General features: G+C 40.1%; 1 protein-coding gene across 9 annotated transcripts in view; it reads right to left on the bottom strand.

The window, feature by feature from the left end:
- Positions 1-27,250, bottom strand: part of scn8aa (sodium channel, voltage gated, type VIII, alpha subunit a) — a 46,701-nt gene that overhangs the window by 6,399 nt on the left and 13,052 nt on the right. For 4 of the 9 annotated variants that reach the window (XM_075476664.1, XM_075476662.1, XM_075476663.1 and 1 more), the window contains exons 7-23: positions 23,034-23,255; positions 22,731-22,794; positions 22,450-22,591; positions 19,896-20,102; positions 19,531-19,812; positions 17,893-18,207; positions 16,251-16,386; positions 15,775-16,013; positions 13,123-13,296; positions 12,515-12,871; positions 11,955-12,428; positions 11,201-11,318; positions 10,593-10,747; positions 9,906-10,079; positions 5,405-5,527; positions 690-974; positions 247-300 (exon numbers count right to left, since the gene is read on the bottom strand). In XM_075476664.1, coding sequence (XP_075332779.1) covers positions 247-300; positions 690-974; positions 5,405-5,527; positions 9,906-10,079; positions 10,593-10,747; positions 11,201-11,318; positions 11,955-12,428; positions 12,515-12,871; positions 13,123-13,296; positions 15,775-16,013; positions 16,251-16,386; positions 17,893-18,207; positions 19,531-19,812; positions 19,896-20,102; positions 22,450-22,591; positions 22,731-22,794; positions 23,034-23,255 — 3,521 coding nt within the window. The remainder of the gene's footprint in view (positions 1-246; positions 301-689; positions 975-5,404; positions 5,528-9,905; positions 10,080-10,592; positions 10,748-11,200; positions 11,319-11,954; positions 12,429-12,514; positions 12,872-13,122; positions 13,297-15,774; positions 16,014-16,250; positions 16,387-17,892; positions 18,208-19,530; positions 19,813-19,895; positions 20,103-22,449; positions 22,592-22,730; positions 22,795-23,033; positions 23,256-27,250) is intronic. The other 5 variants (XM_075476666.1, XM_075476665.1, XM_075476669.1 and 2 more) reach the window with 3 other exon arrangements.

Below are 27,250 nucleotides of genomic sequence, written 5' to 3'. Positions count from 1 at the left end.
GTCTTGGCAGGGACTTGAGTGTCTTCTGGTTGCCTAACAAGTAGATGCAACAATAAATTGTACAATCATTCTTATAATCAAAGTAATTTGGCTGCTGGCAGTAACTTCATATCTAATGTTAAACATGGTACTCTATGTTTCAGAAAGAAAGTCAATATACCTGCTTTTCCTTTATGACGTGTTACTCACAGTCAGGCATATAATGAGACACTTTAAATCAGCATTGCAATAAAGCAACAAATATACCTCTCTGGAATCCACAGCAGCGTACATTATGTCCATCCAGCCTTTGAATGTGGCCTTTTAAAAGAGAGACAAGATCTTATGTATAAATTTGTTTATACTCAGAAAACAATATAAAGAAAATAAAAACTGTAAACAATTGCAATCCTCAAAGAAAACTCAAACCGAAAGTGATGCATGTCCTGTGGTACAGCTTGTGCACAGAAAGAAACAAGTGTATGAAGAAAAGGGCATGGAGAGGCATACAAATATACACAATGAATATGGAGAATAGGCATCATCATAGTGCTGTGAAAGCAAAAAGCAAATGGAATTTAAAGCAACAACAGACCTTCAGGTGAGGCACATAAAGGAAAAAAAGTGCATAGGAAAATAAGAAAAGAACACAAGTTAGCGTGAAACGAGGAAATGGAGTCAGGAGACGAGATGAGGATCGACGCTCTCACCACTTGCAACAAGGCGAGGTAGCCGGCGCCCACATTGTCAAAGTTGATCTTGACATTCTTCCACCTGACCTCAGTATTGTTCTCGTGAATGAGTGCCACACACTGGGTTTTGTTGTTGACCACGTCGACAGGAAAGTATTCCTCTGATGTCTCATTGAAACAGTAGTAGTACTTGCCCGCAAACAAGTTGACCCCCATGATACTAAAAATCAGCCAAAAGATGAGGCAAACCAGCAACACATTCATAATGGAAGGGATGGCACCCACCAAGGCGTTGACTACCACCTAGACCAGGAGAGACAGGATATAAAAGTGTGAGAACCACAAAATAGACACAGTTCATTCTAACCCTCAGATAAGACACTACATACTGTTATGGCATTACACTTTCTGCTTGAGAATGCTACCATCTTTTTACACTCAGAATTAAGAGCAGCTGTTCAAAGAAATGGTTCTGCGTGCTGTGATGTGCAAACTGAAGATTGGGCAATTAAAGGCAAGGAGAGCTGTATCAGTCCCAGTTTAATTGGAGCAACACTGATGTGACTGAGATTTTCTTTGATCTCTTTATGAAAGCAACTGGACCTGCTTTATGGACCCTCAAGCACACATACACGCACAGACACATGCCAAATGAACACTTAAAAATCAGTCAAACTCAAATGATGTAAAATGTACAATTCATATTTCTATATATAACATATTTTTTCATGATTAAAGCAGCTTTCATACCACCGTTTTATATCTCATATGGTAATTTGTTATGCTCTGTGCATGCAATATGGGCTACAGTGTCACAGAATATGCATATGACTTTTGCTGCATTAAAAGAATATCACAGAAAAACAAAATTGTGAGAGAACATTAAATTACTGCAAGAGATTAATTGTAATTTTAAAACTTATCTATTCTAATTTCTGAAATTAAAGACACACACACACAAATGCACACATCCTTACAAGTGCCTATTTTCTAAAGCTTTAGGTCCTCAAAAAATCACCAGCTTGCTAAATGTTCCTATTATTAATTCAAATGTACATACTGTTAAAGTATATTACATATATTAATATGTTTTAATATAAATGTGAAATAATAATAGGATTTGACAGTAATGTGAGAAATAGATTTTCACATATTTAGACTTTTTAATTTATAAGTTAAAAAAAATGAAGTGTTTGCCATAACACTATGAGGTGTCCACTTTAACCACCCCAACTTTAGACAGTCAACAGTTCTATTATAGCTTCTCTCCAAAACTAGCCCAAGTCAAACAACGTGACATTAAAGCAGTAAAATCATTGAATAATTCTTCCCACCACCACCCAAAAAAATCTATTCCTGTCTAGCAATTCAGTCTGATTTCCCATAGAATTATAAGCTCAGCATATAGTGAACAGGTTCACTATCAGTGTTAGGCAGGCCGACCAGCAGCTCTCAGGCAGACAGCTGAGCATGCATGTCTTTGGCAGACTCGTTTTGTGGAGCCATATTCCCTCCTCATTACAAACAGACAGGGAGGAGCTTTAGAGCAGGATTCTTTCAGCGTGTGCACGATCCTCACAGGCTGTTAAGTGTGAAATCAAAATTTTACATATGGAATATAAAACACAGAGTTGAAATATTGTTTTGAATGTAAAACATACAACTGAAGGTCTAAAGAACTAAAAAAATGGCAGTTTAATCTTCGACAGTGATGCCAGTGCACTTGCTGAGAGAATGACTCTTTGCTTGATTGCTTTATCTGAGTTACAGTTTAATCGCTTTCAAAAATTCTGTGTTTAAAGAAAAAAGAAAAGAAAAGAGGGAATTAGGCCATGCTATGTAGAAAGCATTCTCAGAAAGAGGGAAAATGGCTTTCAAAAATGCATAATGTGCATCGGCAGTTATAATACATGCGTGTTACATGGCATTGTGCAATCTGAAGAATTTGCTCAAATCAATACACAAATAAATAGAGAAATGTCTGGAGAGAGAGATAGTGGCTAGAGTGTTGCTCACTAGTTTATCTGACTAGTAGTTATGGTATTTACATGGCTTGCTAACAAATATATATGTAATGATGTGACCGATGTGGGATATCAACATTTGTAAGCTTGGTCTGTAACATATATCAGCCCCGATCAAAGCAGCTGGGGTTAAGAGTTTAAATACAAAGTCTTTATACAAATTAAAAAATTCAACAGACGGTAAGCTATATTTGCTATATTTTTATCACTTCCAATTCTTTTGGTGGAGCTCAAACAAATATGTCTGTAAAAAAAGAGCTAAAGGTGCTTGTCCCTTAAAATGCATTGCTCAAAAAACAAGAACCGAGATTACAAACAACATTAAAACAAAAAATAGTCAAAAAACAACCCCTTATCATTACTCGGTAAGCAATCCAATGGGTCAGATTAAAGCATTCATATCATAAGACTTAACGATGATGCAGAAGTTTTCATGATTCCAACTCTTCAGAATCTCTTTCATATGGTTTCATCTCTCCATTCATGTACTTCCCTACTCATTTATTTATTGCTTTGACCTCTAATTTTCCATTTCCAGTTCAAACAAAATGGTATTTTAACTGATGAACACAAACATTAAGTAAAAATAATGCTAATAATAACAAACTGATACAGCAGGGTCAAATTCCTCAGTTTTTTTCCCTTTACATTACTGGGCCAGCCTGAAATCGCTTACCACATACACCCATAGAATGAGTTAATTCACAGGGGCATTGGTAATGATATAATACTTGATTTAAGAAATGTGCCATGTTTTCCCAACCCCAAAAATGACAACATCGTATTCACGCTTAAACCTAGGAAATTTCAGAGAAACAGTCATGACGGCATCCATAAAGCCTATCCAGGGCCTAAAAGCATTGATGTCTGCTCATGTGCAACAGCATCAGATTTTAGTCACTGGATATCTAGTATGAATGAAACTTCGCTCTGAGTCAGATTTGATGATATAGTTCATTTACAGTCAATCCACCCTCTAAATGATTCCACTGGCCTTCTTCATCTGCTGGTCTGTCATTTTTGGGACGTGCTAAACAGAGGCGACACATCTGTCTATGGTTGAGAGTGTTGTCTGAAGTGCTAGTCAAGCTATGGTCCACCGGCCGTCTACAACTCAAAGTCAGAGTTTAACTTTGCCCATTGTTGCCTCCCAGTTTCACTTCCTGTGGGAGTGGAAGGCAACATGAGGCCAGGGCCTGTTGTCTGCGCTACAGCATGTGGTGCCATGACATGATTGCAGAAATGCTTTGTGGAAATGGTAGCCTAGCATATTTGCAAAGCTTCTGCCTGCATTCCCAAAGGAAGGCATTAAACCTGCTTTAAATGTGTTTAATATGAGGATTTTTACATAAAAAACATAAAAAATCTGCTGCCAGAATAGACTGATAGCTGATCAGCTGTTCAGGTGGTACAATCCAAAGTCTAACAATGGCAGAAGCTTGACAAATAATTTTCTCCCAAAGCCACAACACTGTGAGTGTGTGGTTTATCTCTGTCCCTGATGCAAAAGGTCCTGAACAAGCAGGAGAGAGTGGGGGACCCTCCAGCGGTCCAGCCTAGCCATACCGGGTCCAGGTGGAGTGAGTAGTGGAGGGATAAAGAGGTACGGAGGTAAAGGGGGGGAGGAAGGGTGGGGCGGGTGCTGTGCAGTGTTGCACATGTGGGGCTGAGTAGGAGCAGGTGGCAAGAGTTTGAGGTGAAAAAGAGAATCTCAAACTAGAAGACAAGACAACCAGCCCAAGAATAGTGAGAGGAAAAGATGAATGGGATCAAGAGGTCAAGAAATTCATAAAGAGAAAGAGACAGAGGGGACTACAAGTGACAACAACCAGGTGCAACCTATCACTAACACCAGTCACAGAGACGACCAATCAGATCTGCGTATTTTAGGAAGAGACGGCTGGAGCAACCACAGGTACTGCTGCAGCAAGTCAAATCTGTTCTGTAAATAATACAGATCTCTTTGAGTGGTTGTTTGTCAGCCGACCTTCTTACAGAGTTTTGGTGTGACTGGCTGGGCAGAGGTTTCGGTGTCCTGCTGGTTGTTCTCGATGCCAGATGCATTGAGGTATGGGTGACTGGGGTGGGAAGAGGTTATGGGAGCAGGAGAGGTTGGGGGGGGGAGTCATGTAGAGGAGAGGGGGGAAGGGGGGGTGTCTTAATTGAAAGCAGTGGTTGATTGAATTGTTGGTTTGAATGCGCTATGAGATGGCATGTAAGTTTGGTTAGCTTTGACTATTTTCGCATTCAGTTTGGCCAATCAAGAAAAAAACAAAGGAAAATGAAGTAATAAGAACTTGTAGTTTGTCTCTGATGTGATGAGGCAGCTTGTGAAAAATATTTCTTTCTATTTTAGTCATTTTTATTTTCAAACAAATCAATTTTTGTATGTAGACATTTTTGTTTGTTTGTTAAGGAAATTCAATTGAAATGTATGTCATTCTGCTTGCAATGTAACTTTACTGTTGCTTTACTAAGTCTCCCAGCTGCATCATGACTTATTCTTTCGCTCTAACAAAGGCATGGTACAGAACTGCGCATGGAAATGTGACTTTTTGGCTTTCATTTCCCGGCTTGAAATCAATCCCCCCAATATTTTCGATTTTTTATTTTTTTTTGTCCTCTTAGTTTGTTTTAGATCAGTTCTAGCATGCTTTAAACTGTTGAATGGGCATGCGGAAGGATCAGCTGCTTAGCTTTGGATCTTACCCTCATCCCCTCAAAACGTGACAAGGCTCTGAGGGGTCTCAAGGCCCTTAGTGTCCTGAGTGATTTAATGGGCCCTAGATCGGAGTAGCCCAGCGCATTAGCTACAAGGCTGACTATAGACACCTACACAAAAACAGAGAAGCAAAAGAGGTTCCAAACTGTTAGAGGTGAGAATATTCACTAGGGAAGAGAATCGGCCCTGGTATAGGCGGAGAGTTGCTTGACATACACACATAAATCTATGCATGTATATGCATGTATAATATTGCATTTATACATGTATATACACTGAGAGAGAAGGTCAGTGTTTAGTATAGGTTTTATGTGCGTAGTATTTTTAGTAGCAGTAGGCCATAGGGATTGTTTGTCTGTTATTTTGGGGCAGTTGACGAGATGTGAAAAGTCCTTTGTACCTGCAAAGAAATTTGTGGTTGAGAAAGAGAGAGGAGAGAAAGACATAAGACTCAGAGGGTAAATTAGGCAGAGTGCTACATGATTAAGATACAAGTGAGAGGACTGGAAGAGCAGAGGAAGAGGATTTGGGGAGGGAGGGAAGGAGAAAGGTTATCCTGTGGAAGCTGATAAAAACCCAACAGACTTGAGAGCCTTACCCTTGCCCCTCTAACATTGTCTCTCCATGTCGCTCTTGGGCTGAGGCATAAAATCCCATTTAATTTAAGACAGACAAAATAACGGAACCTAAGAGAAAGAATACAAGTGAACATGTACAAGTATGTAATTTTGCAATTGTCTTTCTAAAATATCAAATCAGGTTTTCACACAGCGTTTTGAGTCAAATAGGAGAGCCACAGTCACATGAACCACACACAGGAAACAGGGATCGAGGTTAAGGGCACACCGGATATAGTTATTAGCACTGGATGGCACTGAAAGGACAAAAATAAAAATAACACTGAGTACAGTCGAGTTACACACAATTAACAACGGTTAACAATAACAGCACATAACCTCAAAGAAACTGGTGCAGCCCCTTATCAAGTCCACCAGCAGCCACCAAGGGATTACCGCAGCCAAGGAACACTTGGTTGTGCATTATGATTGATTAAGACACTCACTAAATCCTCATATTTACTCATTATCTCATAAAACTGCATCTATCCACCTCAACATCATACAGATAGAGAACTCTTAGGCTTCTATTGATCCAAACTTAACACGTATAGAATTGCATGGTTAACCAAGGAGGAAATGGACAATCGCAAGTGTGGTCAATAAACTGCACTTATGGTCTTTGAGCAGCGGTGAGATAAGAATGAATAACTTAGCCTTATGAAAAGACCCATGAAAGGCTGTCTGCCGCACAGTGAAATATTGTAAAGGTGGATTCTATTTCTGGATGCACGCTACTCAAGATGCTAAATGCAAGTGTCGGTAGCTATGTTAGAGTGAGGTCCAAAGTATTAATGTTTAGTTATATTTTGTTCTAGATTTAGTCCATGATTTTTTTTCTTAAGCCTTATTGTAACTTTCTTGTTCTGGATGCTGGAGGAATTGTAGCAGAGGAAGTGCCAGTTACTTACAAATAAGAAAAACTATCAACAGTAAACACATGTGAAAGCACCTCCAACCAGCCACCGACACCAACTGGTCAAACTCACCGCAAGAAGTACACAACAACCAAAGCTTACCAAAATCACGGAGGGAGGTTTGTAACAGGCAAAATCTTCATTTTGACTGATGGTGTTGTCAGCGAAAACTACAAGAGGTAGATCCTTTCAACCATTTAAAATCTGTCAGAAAGAGTACAAAGGCAAGTGGCAGCATGGATGCAGAGTCTCTCCTTACTGGAAATGTTAGATACTTGTCAAACATTGAGTCCAAGGAGGTCTGGATAAGACCTTCATTTAGATCTTGTTGATATTGCTCCAAGCACTTACTCTTTGGCACAATCCCATTTAAATCAATGGACTTGCATCTCAAACAAGTTAGCAGCAATTCTGATGGGTACACAGTAAAATAAAGATTTTGCCTTGACCTAAACTACAGTGTTTGGGGTAATTGTCACCTTTAGCCTGACCCCTTGGAGAGCCCCCCTTTGGGGTGTCTGGCCTCTGGCCCCCCCCTGCTGGGCCAACTGTGTGGTAGCGGCCTCAGTGTCTCAACGTCCTTCTCACAGAGCTCTGCAAGGCAAGGCCAATGACATCTGGGGCTGTGATCCCATGATGACGACAGCACAAACCAAACAGAAATAAAATGAACTAAAAACAAAGGGAAAAACACAACAAAACAATGATAATAATCTGAGTGAAAAAGAAAGATGAATGGAGTATGACACCTAGGCCTCATGCTACACACATTTTTTTAATCATTGAATAAATATATATTTTGACAAATATGAGGATTATTATTTCTACAGTGCGAACAAAACATAAAACTAACTGGGTTTTTTTACTTAGCAAATATCTGCTTTATCTAGTGATGATTGCCACTGCCTTAGCATGTCACTTATATACTATACTGACCACTTGCCCTTGATGGATAATAGCCACATGATAGAATACAAAAACATTTTTATAATGAAAATCAGGGAGGCACAAATCAAATGAAAAACAGAAAGATGCAGTAACAGGGAAATGTGGAGGAACAAACCCATACGAAGAGTCACATTCAGAGAAAAATACAGGCCGGTCTAATGATGGTGCCCCCCCTTTTTGAGTCCACGGCATTGGTTTCACCCCACAACACAGGACAGCAGAGGCACAGTCAGGCCACAACACAGCCCTGACTCATCAAGCACAGTCTTTTTCTTTTTTTTTTCTTTTTAAGGGGGAGCGCTAGTGAAGACCAAACTTACCGCTGGCCGCCTGTCACCCACCATCATTACATCTCAGCACAATATCACCACATTCCTGATGTTACACTTCCAAGAAGGAATGAAAGGAGAATGGATAAAGAGGAGAGGAGGGACATTATAACATGTTCACAATTTGGGAAACATGACACCCCGCACTGCCCCAAGTGTTTGGCTACACAACACACCAAGAGGGAGGAAGTCTGCAGTGGAAATAATCTGAATCAGAACAGTGTGGTTTGATTACAATTCACATATAGCTGTGCATGCTCTTTCAGTTTTCATTTAAACATTTGCTATGGTTGTGAATTGAAGTGTAATTTCATGTTGCTTAACCTTAGAATATATAAATGCAAAATAGGTAATGCAACTGAACAAAGTGTACATAATCTGTAGGAAATACATGCATGTTTGCTGAAGGGGGTGGGGTTGGGGGGGGGGGGGGGGGCTGGGCTCAAAATGAACCAACATGGCAACTTCTGGCCATTGATAGGAGTCCATTCACAGGTATTGGCTGAGGTGTTGGACACTGCGGAGAGGTGGTTAGTTCAAGGAGAAAGTCAGAAATCGAGGAAATTCTTATTCTATCCACTGTGCCACTCAGCGCATATTAAGCCCTTGATTAGCATGTAAGTAAAGTTAGTTTTGAGAGCTGATGCATTTCAAATCATCCCCATATTTCTTCCCCACACTATAATTGGAGAGAAAAAAAAGGAGACAAGTACCATCAACCAATCTGAGGTTGTGAACTAATGAAATAAACACTATACATTTAAACCGTGGTTATACTGGTATGTGTGGCTGCCAGAGAATAGAGTAAAGAATTCCTGTTCTGGACTTTCAGTCTTGACTGACACAAGGAGCAGAGCAGTACACAAAGAGAGAGGACAGAGGCACATGTCAAACATTGTACAGGTCAAAACCACAGGCAGAGACAGCAGCTTTACAGAAATACATCTTTCACACATCCCATTGCTCTGAGTATGACTTGAATATGGTTAGTTAACCAATAAGTTCAAAGTATTGATCAGCAGACTTTAATTTGGTGTTAGCACCCGTCTGTTGTAAATAGCTGCGTGTTTAGCTCTGAATTAATCTTTGATTTTGACTAAAATATTCAAATGTACAGAAATTTGCTAAATTAGAAACATACATAAGACATATGTGCATGTAGCACACCTCACCTTTTCATTAATTTGCAGATGTACAGAGTAATGTGCATAATCAAGCATCTCAGAGTGATACACAAAATGTTGCTGGATAGAGTTGTAAAAGGTGACAGAGGCATGAGTGTGCTAGATATGGACAGACTGCAGTAAAGTCTTGTAAAACACTGTCCTTATAGCAAGATTGAAGAAAAACAACACATCCTCTCACCAAATGCAAGATATCAAACATATATTCAATAAAAATCCTGACCTTTTATACCTAACCACACCCAATGGAGAACACAAAGGGCAGCACATAAATAGAACACGCAAATATCATATGATGTATCTATATGGTATGTATAGAACATTTAACTTAGTTTCTAACAATCTAATTAAGCGAAACACACATTTTTACTAAACTGTCAAAGTCAAATCTACTCTTTGATAGTCTGTATGAGTCCATGATAGCGTGTCGCTTCACCAACTTCACTAACTACTCATGTCTTCGACACATAGGGAAAACAAGAGGGTGACTTACATCAACAATGAAGAAGTCCAGCCAACACCAGGCATTGGTGAAGTACTTGACAAAACCATAGGCAACCCACTTCAGCAACATTTCCAGGATGAAGATGTAGGTGAAAACCCTGTCGGCATACTCCAAAATGATCCGAATGGTCTTCCTCTGCTCAATGTACACATCCTCAAAGGCCTGTGGAAAGACAGAAAACATAAGTCAGTTACAACCAAGACAGCAGCAGAAATATTGCAAATGATGATTTACGATTCTGCCAATGATCTGCCTGCTGATCACTAGCAGTGATTTACAGGAGGAAAAAATACCTTATCTGAAATATTTCGACAAACTTCCCAAGTGTTTTGGTAGTATTTGACATGCTTGAGAACATGGCCCCCTTCATTCATTCCCAGAAATACACCTCTTATTTTATAGATTGTACAGTCACCAGCGCCCCGGGCCCTCATCAAACCCAGCTGACTAACACCTCTGATTGACTTGTTTTACCTCCTCACTGCCATAGACACTGGATTCTGTGATGCCTTCAATGAGTAGTCTTTATTCAGTCTTTATTCATCTAACTTAGACTTTGTGCAGTCTATAAAATGTGTACACTGATAAATTAATATAATTTATGGTTTCAAGTATTGATGCCTCTGTACAGCCTGTTTGTGTGTCTGCAGAGAATGCAAACACATGCCTCCTTACCAGGGCACCACTACTGAGGAGGATCATGAAGATGATCAGGGTCTCAAACCAGTTGTGTTCCACAATCAAGTAGCAGGTTTTTCTCAGGAACCACCAGTTTTTCCCCCAGCCCATAGTGATGTCAAGGCCACAGCACGGATACTTGGCCACACAAGCTGAGGACAAATAGAAGGAAACACATTAGATATTTGTGCTGTAACTGTTTTTTCTAGGGTTAATGTTCCAATACAGATTTTGCCAGCAAAAAAACATCTGAATTATACAGTAAGTTTACACTTTTTTCTTTTTAAATCCATGTATTTGTATAAATTCAGTGAAGCCTTGGAACTTTGCAGACACAAATTTAACAAATTTGACCCTATTAAGGGAATTTTCCACTTTGTTTCTACTATCAAAATTGAGGCTTTATCACATAAACATTTGTCCGAAAATGCAGTGAGAGATCAGTGTAGCTGAATATGCATCAGATGCATGGACAAACTCCATGCATGAGTGATCCTTCATAATGAAATTCTCCTTCATTCTGCCCCTGTAATGTGAACTCAACCCAGGGGAGTCCGGGTGCTGTGGAGTGGAGGTAATGGGTGCATTGGAGGCAGAGATCTCACCATCTGTCCAACATGCTTCTGGGTCCAAATATTCCTCCACAGGCTCCACCACCACCACCTCTTCTACGTCTGGCTTGATGTCGATTGTGCTGCCCTCTGAAGAACTGGTGTCATCCAGCTGCAGAGAAGCAGATTTATGAGTGTGCGCAAGGACAAGCATGCAAACATTTCAGGTTTGATCCCAGAATTGAGAATTGCTAAGTAAGGTAAAGCTGAGCTCATGATGCCTCCTGGGACCTGTGAAGGAAATGTACATTTCATGTAATTTTCAAATGGCATTTGCTCAATAAATAGAAAATTTGCTTTAAATTGAAAAAAAAATGCTCAAAGAGATTTTTTTCTTTTATACTGAGATGGACTTCACAGTAATCGTTATCATTTACAATACACATAAATGCTGAAATGGAATATCAAGTGGCAGATAATCTGCTCTGAAACTCTTGTAAATAAATTTAATCAAAATGCATACATCAGAGGGAAATCATTCTTCCACACTCCAGCTACTCTAGATGTCTCTATTGAGTAATGGTGTTACATTAGTGTCTGAGCAAAGTCAAAGGAGCCAGCCACACCCATGGCTTTACCGCCCAGAGAAAGAAAATCGCACTGTGTGAAGTAGTTTAGGATTATAAACAGCATGTAAAGAATCATTACTTACATTTTCATGCTTCAGCTAAATGCTAAGATTAGATTAGTTTGAAAAGCATGAGTATGATTCAGATTCTTCTTCTGTATGAATAATGGGATATCTGACCTCTTTGCTGTTTTCAATGTCTGACTCGCTGCTGAAGTCCTCTGTGTTGAGATTCTCAAAGTCGGACTCTCCCACGGCTATGGGTACGCAAACTGTAAGATTTGGGTTGTGGATGAACGACATGTGGTCTTCGTCAATCATGTACTTGCCCACGCTGCTTCCAATACCGCTGGTGGTACCATTGCCGTTCTTGGCATAGTCCAGGTCACGATTTATGTCCACGCCAGTGTGATTAGCAATACAGTTTGGCTTCTTGTCATACATGTCATCCAAGGGCTTCTGCTCATCCTCCATCTGTGACTTCTTCAGGTGATTTGCCACCAGTATTCGCACCTTTGCCTTTATCCATGCAATGCCCTTCTTGATGCGCTTGACAGAAATCTGTAGATTGTTGGGCTCACCGTCATCGTCTGTCGCAGCTAAGTTGTCAGCACTGAACGAGCTCAGCAGCAAGGCAAGGAACAGGTTCAACACCTTGAAACACACATCAACAAACTTGATGAGTTCTAATTTTTCAATCTCTGACCACACTGCAACAGCCTCCCAGATTGGACACTCACCACAAGGTTACCAATGACCATGACCATCATGAAGACAATGAGGCACATTCCCTGGCCAGCCACCTCCATACAGTCCCACATGGTTTCGATCCACTCGCCACACAGAACCCGGAAGACGATCAGAAAGGAGTGGAAGAAGTCATTCATGTGCCAGCGAGGCAACTCACAGTCACTTGCAATCTTACACACACAGTCTTTGTAGCTCTTTCCAAACAGCTGCATGCCCACCACGGCAAAGATAAAGACGATGATGGCCAGCACCAGAGTCAGGTTTCCCAAGGCTCCCACTGAGTTACCAATGATCTTGATTAGCATGTTGAGGGTGGGCCATGACTTTGCCAGCTTAAACACCCTCAGCTAAAGAAAGATGGGTGGAAAGAGTGGGAGGGATGTGATTCAGTCATAATATGTTCTCATCAGTAAACAGTTGCTTCACTTCAGTGAAGTAAAAACAGGATAAATTAATGTGTATTTTATCCAAATTACAAGAACTACTTAGCATAATGACTTTGCGACACAGACTTTGCATACTTCATGTGATCAGAAGATAATTCCATATGTAATCTGTATTTGCTTTTGCTCAGGAAGGAGCTAAAAGTAATATTTACCAATCGGAATGACCGCAGCACAGATAGGCCCTCAACGTCAGCCAGAGCCAGCTCCACTAAACTCAGAGTCACAATGAATCCATCGAAACAGTTCCAAGCCTCCTGGAAGTAGTAGTATGGATCCATGGCCACAAGCTTGAAAAGCATCTCTCCTGCAAAGATCCCTGTGAAGACCTGTCATGTAGGAAAGAGAGATCATTTGAACAAGGGATTTTGGCTGAACAACATGTTTCACAGGGGAGAATGTGAAGTACGATGAGCAAAGAATAGAAATGTTAAAAAAAGCTAATCATTTTCTACTATCCTGTTTCCAAAAAATGTTGCAATGCTGTGTGAAGTGCAAATGAAAAAAAGACTACAACGATAAGCTAATCATTTAAAGCTTTCATAAAGTTCAGATAAAATATCATATCCAAAAAGAGAAATTTCTTCGTTTGAGAGAATATCTGCTTACTTTTAATCCTGCGCTATTTTTATGACCCCAACAGGTCCTCGTGTGCGTGGTATATCTTTTCTACAGGTCTACAGGTGACCTGGAACACCTGAAGACACCTGTGATTTTTCACAGACTTCAGTCTAATCACTCTCTGCTGCCTGCTTAAATGAGCTCAGGCCAAGAGAAGCTGGTGGAGCTTCTGCATTTTCTAATACATTTTTTTCCTGACTCAGGGTTTTCAGGGGTGTTCCCAAGCCCTTACAGTGATTTCCATAAGAGTCCGTTTTTAATGCAGTGATGAAATCCCCAAATTCTCTTCAACCTACAGTCTTGGTGAATTTTTTTAGTTTTTTAGTTTAACTAGTCCCTATCTTTTACTTCTGAAAAACTCATGTATACTCATGTTGCTGACCTGTTGTCAATTAACCCATTACCCCTACAATTTTTCTTTTTTTCTGGTTAGTTTTTTTTTTAAGCCTAGAAAATTTCTAGTCTTTTGAAGACCTTGTCCCAACATTTAAAATGAGCACATGTTTTTCAAAAAGCGATAGAAATGTGCATATACCAATAAGGAAAAACAATTACTGTAGAAGGAATATATTTCTTAATTATTTGAATTCATATAATAACACATCAGTCTTACTAAGGATACAGTAGCATTTTACTTTAGCAAGCTAATTTGGAACAATCATCACTGCACTCAGCTCGGGACTGTGATTGGTTGATGTTTTACCATGTTCCCTGAGTAGTGTCAGCTTTATTCAGTTCAAATATGCATTCTAAATTAACTGTTTAATGTATATTTGATTCAGTGGGTTAGCTTTTCTTTAATAACGGGGATGTACAGTATCTGACATCTATAACTACGAATTAATATTCTTTCACCAGTGGAATATATCTAATTGTTTAAAGAGGGAGCCTATCTAGATAATGTTAAGTGTGTGTTCTACAGGCAGTGTGAATAAAAAAAAATTCTTTAAACTCTAATAAATAACTGAGGACTACCGTCAATCTTAGAACTGACATGTGAATAAATACATGACATAATGCATGTGAGTTTGTGTGTGTGTGTGTGTGTTTGTGTGTACTCCTGTGAAAGAGGATTACTTATATTGTATCAAGGTGACCGAGAAATGTATGTCCTTCCAACACATTTGCATTCTCTGGCAAGAAAATTGTAAATGACACTTTTTAGAGCTTTCAATGGTAAGTTAATACCCGAGCATATTAAAGCTGCAGTCGGCAAGTTTTCAAAATTGCGAGTCTAAAGTCGGAAAATTCGAACTGACACAACTTTCAGGTCCCTCCCCCAACCTCTAACAAGCTCCGAATCCCCCAAACCCCTCCCCCTCTGTGGACGAGGTTGTGCACGTGAGTTCACACCAGTGTGAGCGCACACAAGCTGGGGCAGACTCACGCTCAGCGGCGTGTGCACAAGCTGTGATTGACAGGTAGGATTCCTCCACCCTAACTTGATTGGTTAAAAACAGCCGGGAACGCTCGGTTTTTGTAAGCATGATTACAGGCTTCAGAGGGAGCTACAGATTTCGTTATTTTTCCTAAACAGCCTATTTAATATTCTACTTCCACAATCCCATGACAGTTCAAGCTAATATGACTAAAAAAAAGTTGCCGACTGCCGCTTTAATGTACCCACACACAACTCACAGACACACAAGCACACAAGGCGAGCGGTTCATCATTGCAGTAGAAATACTTGTGTCTGTATGATTTATAACCTAATGTTTTTGGAGGCTGAAGTAATATGTAATCAAACATTGTGGTGCCAAACAGATTTACTCAGTTAAGACAAATAGAAAATAAAAAAAATAAGCACTAATAGTGAAAATGGCCAGGTTGAGTTATCTGAGTTGTGATTCAGGCACCATTTTAGTGCAGTTCATTGATCAGGCTCCATGAAATATTAATGCAGGCCTCCCAGCAGTCAGCCAACCAGCAGAGATGCAGGCTGGTCCCACTGAAACAAACAGCAGCTCCACAAACTCAGAGGAAAAAAAGAGGGAAAAAATACAAGGAGAAAGGACAGGGAACATGTGTGTGCATGTACGGAACAAGAAGAAAAGAAAAATCCAGGAAAACAGAAGACGGTCATGGAATTTCCTCCCCCCTGACTACACGCCTCTATGAGCAACTGAAAGGAAACAGAGAATTAGATTAAAGGGAGGAAAAAAAATAGCACAAAAATTTAAACTCACCAGATTTCCTACAGAAAGCATGTCCTCAAAGTCGGGAGTCATGGGGTAGTGTTCCATGGCCATGAAGAGGGTGTTGAGGACGATACAGATAGTGATGGCCAAGTCCACGAAAGGATCCATGACTACCAGGTTTACTATCTCCTTGAACTTAATCCACTTGGGGGAGCACTCCCAGATCAGGAATGTATTAGAAAATTTATACCAGCATGGTGGACACTTGCGCTGAGACTCCTCCAGCTCTGAAGACATAGCGCGGACCACACATCAAAACCAAAAATAGTTACGTGCGAGAGCATACTGCATGCAATGGTATAATATGATAGAAAAAATTTTATGCATTGTATGTATCTGGTACTGTTTGGATATGCAAAGCAGATAAGCAGGAAATTCATGTCAAACTAATTCAACCAATGAGAGCAGCCCTAGTTAAAGAATAATGAGAGAGCAGGTTAAATAGCTGGGTAAAGTGGCAGTACCCTCCACTAGTGTGTTGGTAATGACGCTCATGACACTGTTGGCCCGCTCTTTCCGCCCAAAGGAGGTATTGAGCTGGTCCACAGACACCATCAGGGAGCCCGACAGCTTCTTCTTCACCTCAACCTCAGTAGTCGGCTGTCAGGAGGAGAGGAAGAATCAAGCACCCATGGAGAGGACATGAACACCATCCCATATCACCACCGGTGGCCGGCGGAGGGAAGTGCACAACAGCATTGGCAGGATAAAGTAGTTGAGAATCAGATTTTTGGGCTTGGAGGCAGGTCATGTTTCATCATTTTCTATCTCAATGCTGGTTTCAAGGAAGATGTGTGTACGCTGTAAATGCATGCAGGTCTCAGCCAAAGTGGGAGCAGTGATCTAGAGCTACTTGACCTAATTGTGTTTGAATGTAATTGCCCGTCCCAATTGGATAATAAATGGATTGTGAGATACTGTGCAGGGAGAACTACTTCTGCATGAATGCATTTTCAGTCATGTCATGCAATAATGGAGGCTTTGCTGCCATTGCAATATAATCATTAGGTTACGTTACAAATTGTCTCCCAAATCTGGCCATTTTAACATCACTTACAAATTGATACTAATATATCTTCCTACTTTGAAACCATACAACTTATATTGCAACCATCAAGTCAAGACCATTGTAAAGAGATCATATGGAGGCAGGTAGTTCAGATCCATCCAGTAGTCATGCATGAGCATGCTCCAAGTCAAAGAGAAGGAGAAGAAAATTACAAACAACATAACCATTGTTCTACTTGACTATGACATGCTTGTTCTACTTTAAGATTTAAAACTACCATGCTAACTAGAATGAGACACAACTAATTAACTACTGTTGACCAGGGAGAGTTTGGAAAACAGAGAGAGGTAAAGACAGACAAGGACAGCAGCCCTCCTTTGTTTCTTAAAGTGTCTTCTAAATGCCTAACAGGATGGTGTGTGTGTTACTATTATATCTGCTCAAGAAGAATATTGGGGGGAATTTGGGAGGCAGATAAAAATGTTTGTGGCTCTACAGTTCTGGGCCCTTCTGTTTCCTCCACCTCCTACTGTAGATCTACCCACACACAGCAGAGGATCTGGATGCCTGGAGGAACACATTAATACACTGGAGCATGTTAACTCATCATTATGTATTCTTTGATAACAAACTTTGTGTGTTAAACAGGAAGTTGATGTCATTCAAAACATATTTGTGCATGAATTCTTAACCAAGCTTTGATGTAAAATCTCAAATCTGTCAGCTGATTGACAGAATCATGTCTGTTTGATTAATGTCTGTTTGACTAAATTTGATCATTATAATTTCAAAACCTTCATCCTTTAAGTCAACCAATAAAATTTACTGGAAGTCACTGACAGGCCCAGTTTTACTAATCTATGGGATGCAGGGTTGAGTAAAAATTCCCTTTCACTACATTTAATTTCTCCATCCTTTGCCTACTGTTGGAGGGCAGCATACACTCCAGGGACTTAGGGAAGGGAGGCGCGAGCGCTTAGCCAAGAGATACATACGGACTTGCAAAGATGACGTAGTAGAAGGAAAAGAGCAAAAAAGAAACGTAACGGACGAGAAGGGGGCCATGCCTAGATTGGACTACTCATTGACTTCCTTACACTGTCGTCAGTAGCTGCCTTATCTATTTTCACCTCAGGCAGAAGGCGTCCACCAAGCCCAGGGCCGATGAGTGACACCACCCCGTTGCAATCCACTGTGCTGTTCCTCTTTCCGTGGAAGCCACTGTAGCTGTTCCGCCGGTAAGGGCTGAACAGGGAGCCACGTCGCTCTTCGCACTCCTCAACCGTGCTGTGCTCATCGTCGGCGAATTCGTTCTCTGAGCCCACGTCCTTATTGCGGCCCTTGAAACTAAAGATGCTGCTCCTACTGTTATGGCGGGAGAGGATAGGCGAGCCGGGTATGCTCAGGAGGGACTGGAAGACAGGAGGCAGAATAGGGATGAAGATAGGAGACATTTGTGTGACTGGTGTAGCTGATGGCAATTCTGAATTATGATTGATCATTTATATGGTGTTTGTCAATCAATCAATCAATTCTGGAGGCCAGGATAAACGGTAACATGTGTGGGAAATCTGATGCAACCAGAGCAATTTCCCAAGAGGATGAATATTATGCCGGAGCCATCCTGTTGACTTAATAAACAAGATGGAAATATATAATTAAGTCAGGGACATGGTACACCATCAAGGTCAAAGTCACAGCACAGAGATACATGCAACTGAAACCATGTGGAAAATTCCACAATGATACAAAATTCAAGATATACACAGAAAAAAATAACATTTTTGACAACAATTCTCTTCTTGAGTAGATGATGACTGAAAAGCAAGAAGTAATGATAATATGAGTTATGACAGATTTTAACACCACCTTGTTAATGTCTTTGATTAAAACTACACTATAAAAAATGTAAGCACCAGCGGAGCAGCAAGTTCAGCTCAAACACAATGGCAGGAATGCTTCCTTTGAAACATTCATGTTTTCACTGTAAATAATTCAGAACCTGGAATTGCATTCTGTATCTCTGGCTGCTATATGCTCCTCTGCATGTGAGCTTTTGAAAAACCGAACTGTCTATTCTGAATCTGAGATATTCCACATCAGCCAATCGAAAGAATAAAAAATAACACCACTCGTAATAGCACATCTACAGTCTTTCCTTAGAGATTAAATGTTTAATGTCCTACTCTACTATTTGGTGGAGCACATTTTTCAATGGCAATGATGTAAACCTGCATCACCCAACTCTACTACTCAGTGTAGGTATCTAATGCTAAAAGTGAGTGTAAGTTATATAAAGCATTTTTTTTTATTTTGATACTATCTCCACTCAGAGAAATCTCAATAATTTGTTAAAAACTCTGATTCTTATTAATATAGCCTCAAGGAAATAAAAATAATTGTTCTATTGCTTCTTTCTCTCTAATTATGTGGTGTTTGTTTCACTTCAGATTCATATCTATAGTCATACAGATATTTTTACATTTATTAATTGAGATTTCTTTTTTCTTTTTTTTTCATGATATCTGTCACCATCCTAAACATGTGGAGCTAAATGCATTCACAACTCAGAAGAAAAACCTCAAAAAGAACTTGTATTTCTGAAATCTATGTCTCACTCACTCAGGATCATCCCCAAACTTTGCCGTTGGAATTGCACAAAGAAAGCAGGATCATGTCTTTGGTTTTACCTACTGGGAGTAATGCTGGGACCCGGGGGTGACTTTTTTTCTCACCTGGTTCATAATCGAAGACTTTCGGCCCAGACGGTTATCAGGGAAACGGAATCGGCTCCTTTTGCTGCCGTCATCAGACTCTGACTTGACAAACTTCTCACTGTCACCCTTCTCCTTCTCCTGCTCTTTCTGACGCCACTTCTTCTTACGGTTTCGGCGCTCTTTGGCACTCTTAGAGCTGAGCTTTGACATCTCAGAGGAACTGCAAGACAGATGCCCTCCTCCATCATCCTCTACCGCATCCTCCGACACTGTGCCTGCAGAAGTTGCCATGTTGTTTTGCTACCAGGAAACAGGAACACAGTCAGACAATACTATAACAGAATTCTAGAGCAGTTTAAGCCTCCATTTTGCAGAGAACTGACCTGGGCGTCCTCTTGCTGTTTCTTGAGCTGTTCCAGCATGGCCTTGAATTCTTCCTCCTTCTGCAGGGCCTCTTCCATGGTTGCTTGATTCTGCTCTTCATAGGCCATGGCTACCACAGCCAGAATCAGGTTCACCAGGTAGAATGAGCCCACAAAGATCACCAAGACAAAGAAGATCATGTAGGTCTTCCCTGCTGCCCTCAATGTCTGGAAGGAGGCAGTGCAGCGCATGTAGGGGAGGAAGGTTGGGGATAAGGGAAGAAGGAAACGGAAGACTCATTACATCTGGTACATGACTCCAATCACTGAATTGACAGTCACTCTCTCATAATGACTCATCTGAATGATGCATTCTGCTTTTGTAAGGGCAACAAAATGAGCAGATTGGCATGGGTCTGCTAAATTATCAACTGAGCATAATCTTTTTTCACTTCCTCTGGAGTCAAAAACACAACACAGAGGCCACTTTCACACTTATGGTTACATGTTTGTTTCTGAAATTAGCTGAACAGACGTCTAATACGATGATATACTAATACAGGCAACCTATCACTGTTATGTGCAGGGGGGGAAAAAAAGTCCTTGTTTCTACTATTTATGGTTCTCAACATGAGTCCAAGATTGCACTACTTTTCCATGCTCACTATGCCAATCAGTGTATGGTCAAACAATATGGATGATTTTCTCTATGTGGATGGGCAAAGAGATGGGCACGAATAAGAGAAGTCAGGAAAAAGCTTTTTCACATATTCCTAATGTTAATACACAATGACTAAATTCCATTTGGTCAAGAAACCTCCACTCCGCTACTAGATTTATTTAGATATGTTCATATTTCAAGGTTTTGACATGTTTTTTTTTACTTACATCTGGAAGTGGGGCAAACTATTTTCTTAAGGGAACAAAATAAAAACTGAGGACTTCCACACAGAGAAGTGAAATTCCCTCTCACATTAAATATGAATGTAGTTGACCACAAGATTTGGCCAGGGGTGTAAAATCACCTAGCCGCAATACTGGGGAAGAAGCATGGCCGTCAGGATGACTCAGCATTTAAAGGTAGGGTAGGAGATCCTGGATTTTGAGTCCAGCGAAGCTGCATTTTGAAAATACACAGGTAAAAAGTCCCAACCCTTTTCTTCACTTTCCCCCCAAAGGCACGGCTCTAGAGTACATGAACGCGCACGAGCACGAAGGTGCACGAGCGCTGTTCTGACAGCAAGCATCGATCGTTGCCGTATTTAGTATTTAGTATTTAGTTTATGCTAACTATACGTTTAATAATGCTAGGTGCTAGCCAAGCTGGCTCTAGTTTAGCTTCCTGCCAAGCTTTGTTCACGGAGCAGGGTACGCGCACAGGGGGAAGGAGGGGGAAGGAGGGGGAGGGGGAGGGGGGGGGGCAGATTGCAGTTTGATAGACGGCATCAGAATCCAATCATTGTGAACGGTCCGTTCACAATGATTGGATAGTGTTTTTCCTAGATTGTACGTTCTAGAGGCCACTAAAACTTTTCATATTTGTGTCAAAACTTTTAATTAATTGGTTGCAATGGGGGTGTGAAGAGTATTTCAAGCAATATGTAAAAAAATGCTCCAGAAAAAGAACCCCTACCCCACCTTTAAGTCTGAACATCTGACAAAGATCATTCAACACTAAACACAGCAACATAGGGATTCATCAAAACACAAGAGCAGAGAGAGTCTGAAAGCTTTTCAAAGATGGAAACAAAAATAGAAATATGTTATGGGGAGCTGCTATCATATCTCATCAGGTCTCATCTCTCACTGGCCACACTCTAATCCTGAGCTGTTAATATTTCATGCTTCCTTCTATCCACTCTGCTGGCACATGAGGAGTCAGGGGCCTTTCACCATTTCAGAGAAACTAAGTGAGGAACAGTGTGACACACTGAGAGGATGGCAGCACCTGTACCACAGTTTCCAGGTGGGGCAAGTAGGGAAATGGGAAAAATATGGAGGTATACTACAGCAGAACTATAATCATTCACTCTCCATCTGAGTGGTGAAGTTACAGTTTACAAATAAGCCGAGTGGAAGGGCCGGGGTTTGAAATCACTAGTTCTGCAAAGGTCAAAGTCTTTCAAGATAACTGCTACTTTATTGTTGGCATTTTTGGACCTTTTGAATAGGTTCAAACACAACCCTACATTTTGTCTAATAATAATTCAGCCATATCTATAATATTCACTACTGTTTATCTTTTGGTTTATTTGATTGATTATTGTTTATTCTATAAAATGTCATCAATTTAAAAGGACAACTTCAATGGCCAAAAAGATCATTTTCAATTTATTTTGTTTGGTAATACATGCATACAGTCCAAATCTCAAATATAGAAATACATTGTAATTTACACAAGATAAATTATGGAAAGCTGCAAATCCTAACATTTAAAAGCTATGTTATTTTTTACTGTTTGTGGATCAGTTAAAAGTGGAATAATGCATTTCTTCTATCTAAATGTATTAGTATCTAAGGACTGATAAGTGTTGTATAGTGAAAGATTCTGGACATGTTGAAACATCTGCTTTACCAGCATGTAAAGGTTTTCCCAGAAGTCCTGTGTCATGAGTCGGAAGAGAGCCAGGAAGGCCCAGCCAAAGCTATCAAAGCTGGTGTAACCGTAGTTTGGATTTCTACCAGCTTTCATGCATGTGTAGCCCTCCGGGCAGCGGCTGAGGGGTGAAGAGAGGCGCATTGAGTGAACAGGGCATCCAAAATGACTCAGCACTATTTACTTATAATGCAGTCTGACTACAGGCAGTTCCCTGTATCAGTATAAGCGTTTGGAGGAAGGAGGAGAAGGCAGCTCACCCAGAGTCAGAGCTGTTCCCACAAAGTAGAGCATCTAACTGGTTGGGCAGGAAGTAGAAATTGGCTGCAGAAAAAGCAAAAAGCCAATATACGTTATTTCACCCACATTTTTATCAGAGCTACACTTACTTTGTGTGCAAATCCTTTCAGACCATTTTTTCATCAGTTTCAACCCAACACACTTAACTTCAATCCAATTCCTTTTGCCAAAATGACATATTGTTTTCTCCTCCCAGCATATGGAATGACTCATACTCCGACATGGCTGCCAGGGCACTGATGGTGAAGCCTTGCTTTACTTACTGTCGTTCATGATGTACTCATTCCAGTCGAAGCCTCTGCTGCCATTGTTCAAATAAGTCTCATTGTGATTAATTGGCCAGATCACACACTTGTGGCGCAGGTTGCCCATGAAGAGCTGGAGACCAATGAGGGCAAAGACGCTCAAGCAGAAGACTGTTAGGATCATCACATCCGAGAGCTTCTTCACAGACTGGATCAGGGCACCCACAATGGTCTTCAGGCCTGAGGGTAGCCACACATACACAAACCACGCAGGTGAAACAGCAGCTGCTAATAATGTCACTTGTGTGATACTAGATATTCTGTTTTTATTCTATCAATGGGAAACACTCAGATTTTGATAAAAATCTGGGCCTGGCAAAAAGCCATCATATTGGAGTTAATCAAGCTATTAAGATAAATGTATTTTTTTTTTTACTTAATTAGTAAATTATCAGTGGAATTACATACTTAAATGCTCATTTGTGATGACTTCAACACCTCATCAGAAAAAAAATATTTCATCAAATTTTTTATTTGTACAAATTTGTAAATTTCAGATAAGTGTGATAATATATTTTGCAAAACAACTGACATATTACATTAAAACATCACTAGGAACAACAAACAGAAAGAAATCAAAAATTAAAAACTCAGGAGCCTTCCCACTCTTTTCAGAATGATCCACACAGATTATATATAAACAAATTGTGCCAAAACTGAAGAATTTGTATTTACTCTCAGTGATGGATGATGTGAAAAAGAGGGGGAAAACTGCAGATAAGTAAAGAAATCCATAAGGAAGAGAGCACAGCAGCACAACAAGGGGCCATGAGAGGGACATAGGCACAGGCAGGGGGCTGGAAATCGCATGCAGGTCATTTAAACTCCAAGGCTGAACAGGAGCAATTCAATGCCAGTGCCGGTGCCGGCACTTTCTTGAACTGTCTTGTTTAAGGTGTCATTAGGAAAGCACTGACTCCCCAAACCGTGACCCTGCAGTCTGTCTCATCCACAGTTTCACTAAAGACAAAAATTGCTTTACCTTCCGAACAAGCATCCTCTGGCAGCATTCATGTGGGTCCACATGGAAGCAGGATGACCCACACCCCCTTTTCTATTCAGCCTCTACAGGTACAGTGGACTTTACCAGCTGCACGTGCAGAATATTCTTTCTAAATATACTCCTAATTTAGGCTTAAACATCGGCACGGTGTTAGGAAAGCTTTATTAGCTTAGCAGGTTCAGTTTAGACAGATACAGTTACTCTCTTTTTTTTTAATAAATTTTCTTTCTTAAAGCACATGAGAATATTCCATGGAGAAAATTTAATTACGAGGCAATCAATTGTGGAGAGGCACTATGTTGAAATAGATATCTTCGTTCCAAGTAAACTAGACTCTCCAAAGTACTTACAACAAACCAATGAAGCTAAATTAACTGGAATTAAAAAGAATAACTAAATTCTTTGGAAAATGATGTCATTCATGTCATGAAGGAGTGCTAGAGGAAAAGATCAATAACTCCTAAAGAATATGGCTCCATCAAGCAGCCATTTCATTAAGCTTAGCATAAATACTGGAAACAAAGGGAAACAGCTAGGGTAATTAAATCTACCAATATGTGTTCCTAAAGCTAAAAAAAAGCATTGTATCTTGTAATAGTAAAACCCACAAATTTAGTTTTCAAACGTTTATTTTTGTACAGACGAAACAAATATTATGTTGTTAGTTAGTGAGCTTTAGAGGAACTGGAGGGTGAAGTCTTTAATATGCACGTACAGGAAACTGGGAGCAGTGACATGCCTCATGTAGGAGGTACAAACAAATTGCTTGTTGGCACTGCATGGATAAAATCAATTGGTTACTCTGAAAGACTCTTTTTTCAGTGCCAGCGTATAACTGTGGTGCAGTGTTGTAATGGAGGAATCTGTAGGAGCCCCCATGTCACCATCATGACACGTGTTTCTTTGAAGTTGGTTTGTAATGAGGTAGTCGTAAGTGGTTTAGCTATGAGTACACATTGTATGCCAAGGTTTCCAATCAATTTCCATTAAAAGCACAACATGGCCAAAGACAGCCCAGGTTTAAAGGGATATTTTAGTTTCCATTATATTTAAAGTGTATATTATATTAAGAATTTGTTCAATGCCTTTTTTAGCCCTAGGAAATGAAGATGTTCTGTCCATCTATGCTCTCTTTTAAACCACAATACATTAAGCCTAATATAACACAGAGGCTGCTGGACTACCAAAACCTCAGTCATCTGACTGATGTTGATCTGTGACTTTAGTGTTGTTAGACATTTGTTTCAAAACTAACACCTTAGAGGAATATTTAATTTTTTTAACTGGGGTTTGGGGATTTACTTATGAGTTGTCAGTCTCTTGCTTGCAGTAAACTTCAGTCTGAGAGCTTATATAAGCATTTTTAATCAAAAGGCGGCCATAAGAACAGCAATTTTTTTTCCCTGTTCATAACAACTCACAGCTCAAAAAATTTGTAGCAGCTCAAGCGAGAGCTAATATGTGTATTTTTACACCATGTCACTTCTGCATCAGACAGTAACCGTATGTGTTTTGTAACTACATTTGCTCCATTGCAAAGCATCAGTGTTGTAGCACGGATCCAGCACATGTAACTAACTAATGCAATGGTCAAGTGGCGCAAAAAAATCACAATATTTATCATTTAACTTTGAGTGGTTCTAGATGGGACTGCACGGTGGTGTGGTGGTTAGCACCGTCACCTCACAACAAGAAGGTTCCAGGTTCAACTCCCAGCTGGGGCCTTTCTGTGTGGAGTTTGTATGTTCTCCCCATGTATGTGTGGGTTCTCTCCAGGTACTCTGGCTTCCTCCCACCATCCAAAAACATACATGTTAGGTTCATTGGTGACTCTAAAATTGTCCGTGAGCGTGTATGATTGTTTGTCTCTGCTCTGATGGACTTGCAGCCTGTCCAGGGTGTACCCCACCTCTCGCCCATTGAGGCTCCGTTGTGACCCGACCGACAGATTCAGCAGTATAGAAAATGGATGGATGGATAGTTCTAGATGGCAAAAAAAAATTCCTCTTCTCAAGGCCCCTTTTTAAGTGACATATGGCTTCCATCAGGCAACATGTTGATCATTTAAACTGAAGGCTCTCTGACTGTTGTCTACTGAAACAAAAGAAACTGACGACTAATAAGAGCTTCACACAACCCCACTTTAGAAAAAAATGCAATATATCTTATGTAGCACCTGCTGAGGGGGGTAAAACAATATATATCTTCATCATCCATGGATTCTAAAATCACTTCCTATAATGTTTGTGTTTGCTCCTCCAGCAAGATGGCTGATAATTGTGCAAAACTGTGGATAGAGAATAGCGTCACATGTTGCCTCTTTGGACAAAGCAAAGCTAGCTGCTTGCAATCTTAAAGCGAAGCTGATAAGTTGCTTGAAGAATTATGTACTAACATGGGAATGCATTTTGTTTGCACTTAGATTTCTGTTAGTCTTTCTGTTTTCAGATTTCACATAAAATGTGTCATTGTTTAATAATAAGCCAACCACAGTTGCTCTTTTGAGTACACACAACGTCTGATTGACATTTTGTCAACAGATGTCCGCATACCCAGCCTCTATAGTGTGAATACATTAATTTTTTTTTTCTGAGGGATGTTTCATTCCAGTAGTTTGTTAAAAAAAAACAAAAATCAAAACATAGAAATTGAAAGAAAAAATCAATAATAAAAAATTTAAAAAAACAAGAAGAGGGCAAATCAAACTTTCAATGCCATTTGTCAGCCAAGCTCTTGATAGGCTTATATTATAAAAGCAAGTGACCGAAAAGCATCATGCAGCATTAGAGATATGTTCACAAACTAGGCTTGGCAGTCTTCATACATTTATAATAAATATTCTGTGAGATCTCTCTGAGAGCTATGCCATTTCTCTTACTATATAACATAGACCAGGGTATTTTTGGGATTCCAATTGCAGGAACCATGTTTTTCCAATCCAGTCTCTTGTTAAACTTGTGAAACAGAACACGTTTCTTTTGTAGTAGGAAAACTACAAGGACTGATGGGAAATTTGAGAGGCTATAATCTATTTCTATCTGCATGAATTATCACCTGATGTTTCTCTGTAAGAAGAGAATACTGTACAAAGTTCTTTTTAACAGAAAGGGGGCATTTGCTTATTGCAAAAGCTAGCAAAATGAGTGGGTTAAAGCTTCTTCTTAAGAGAAAC

Source organism: Odontesthes bonariensis, chromosome 10 (assembly GCF_027942865.1).
Source record: "Odontesthes bonariensis isolate fOdoBon6 chromosome 10, fOdoBon6.hap1, whole genome shotgun sequence".
Classification (NCBI taxonomy): domain Eukaryota; kingdom Metazoa; phylum Chordata; class Actinopteri; order Atheriniformes; family Atherinopsidae; genus Odontesthes; species Odontesthes bonariensis.
The sequence above is the reverse complement of the archived record's forward strand: the minus strand, read 5'-3'. Positions and strand labels throughout refer to the sequence as shown.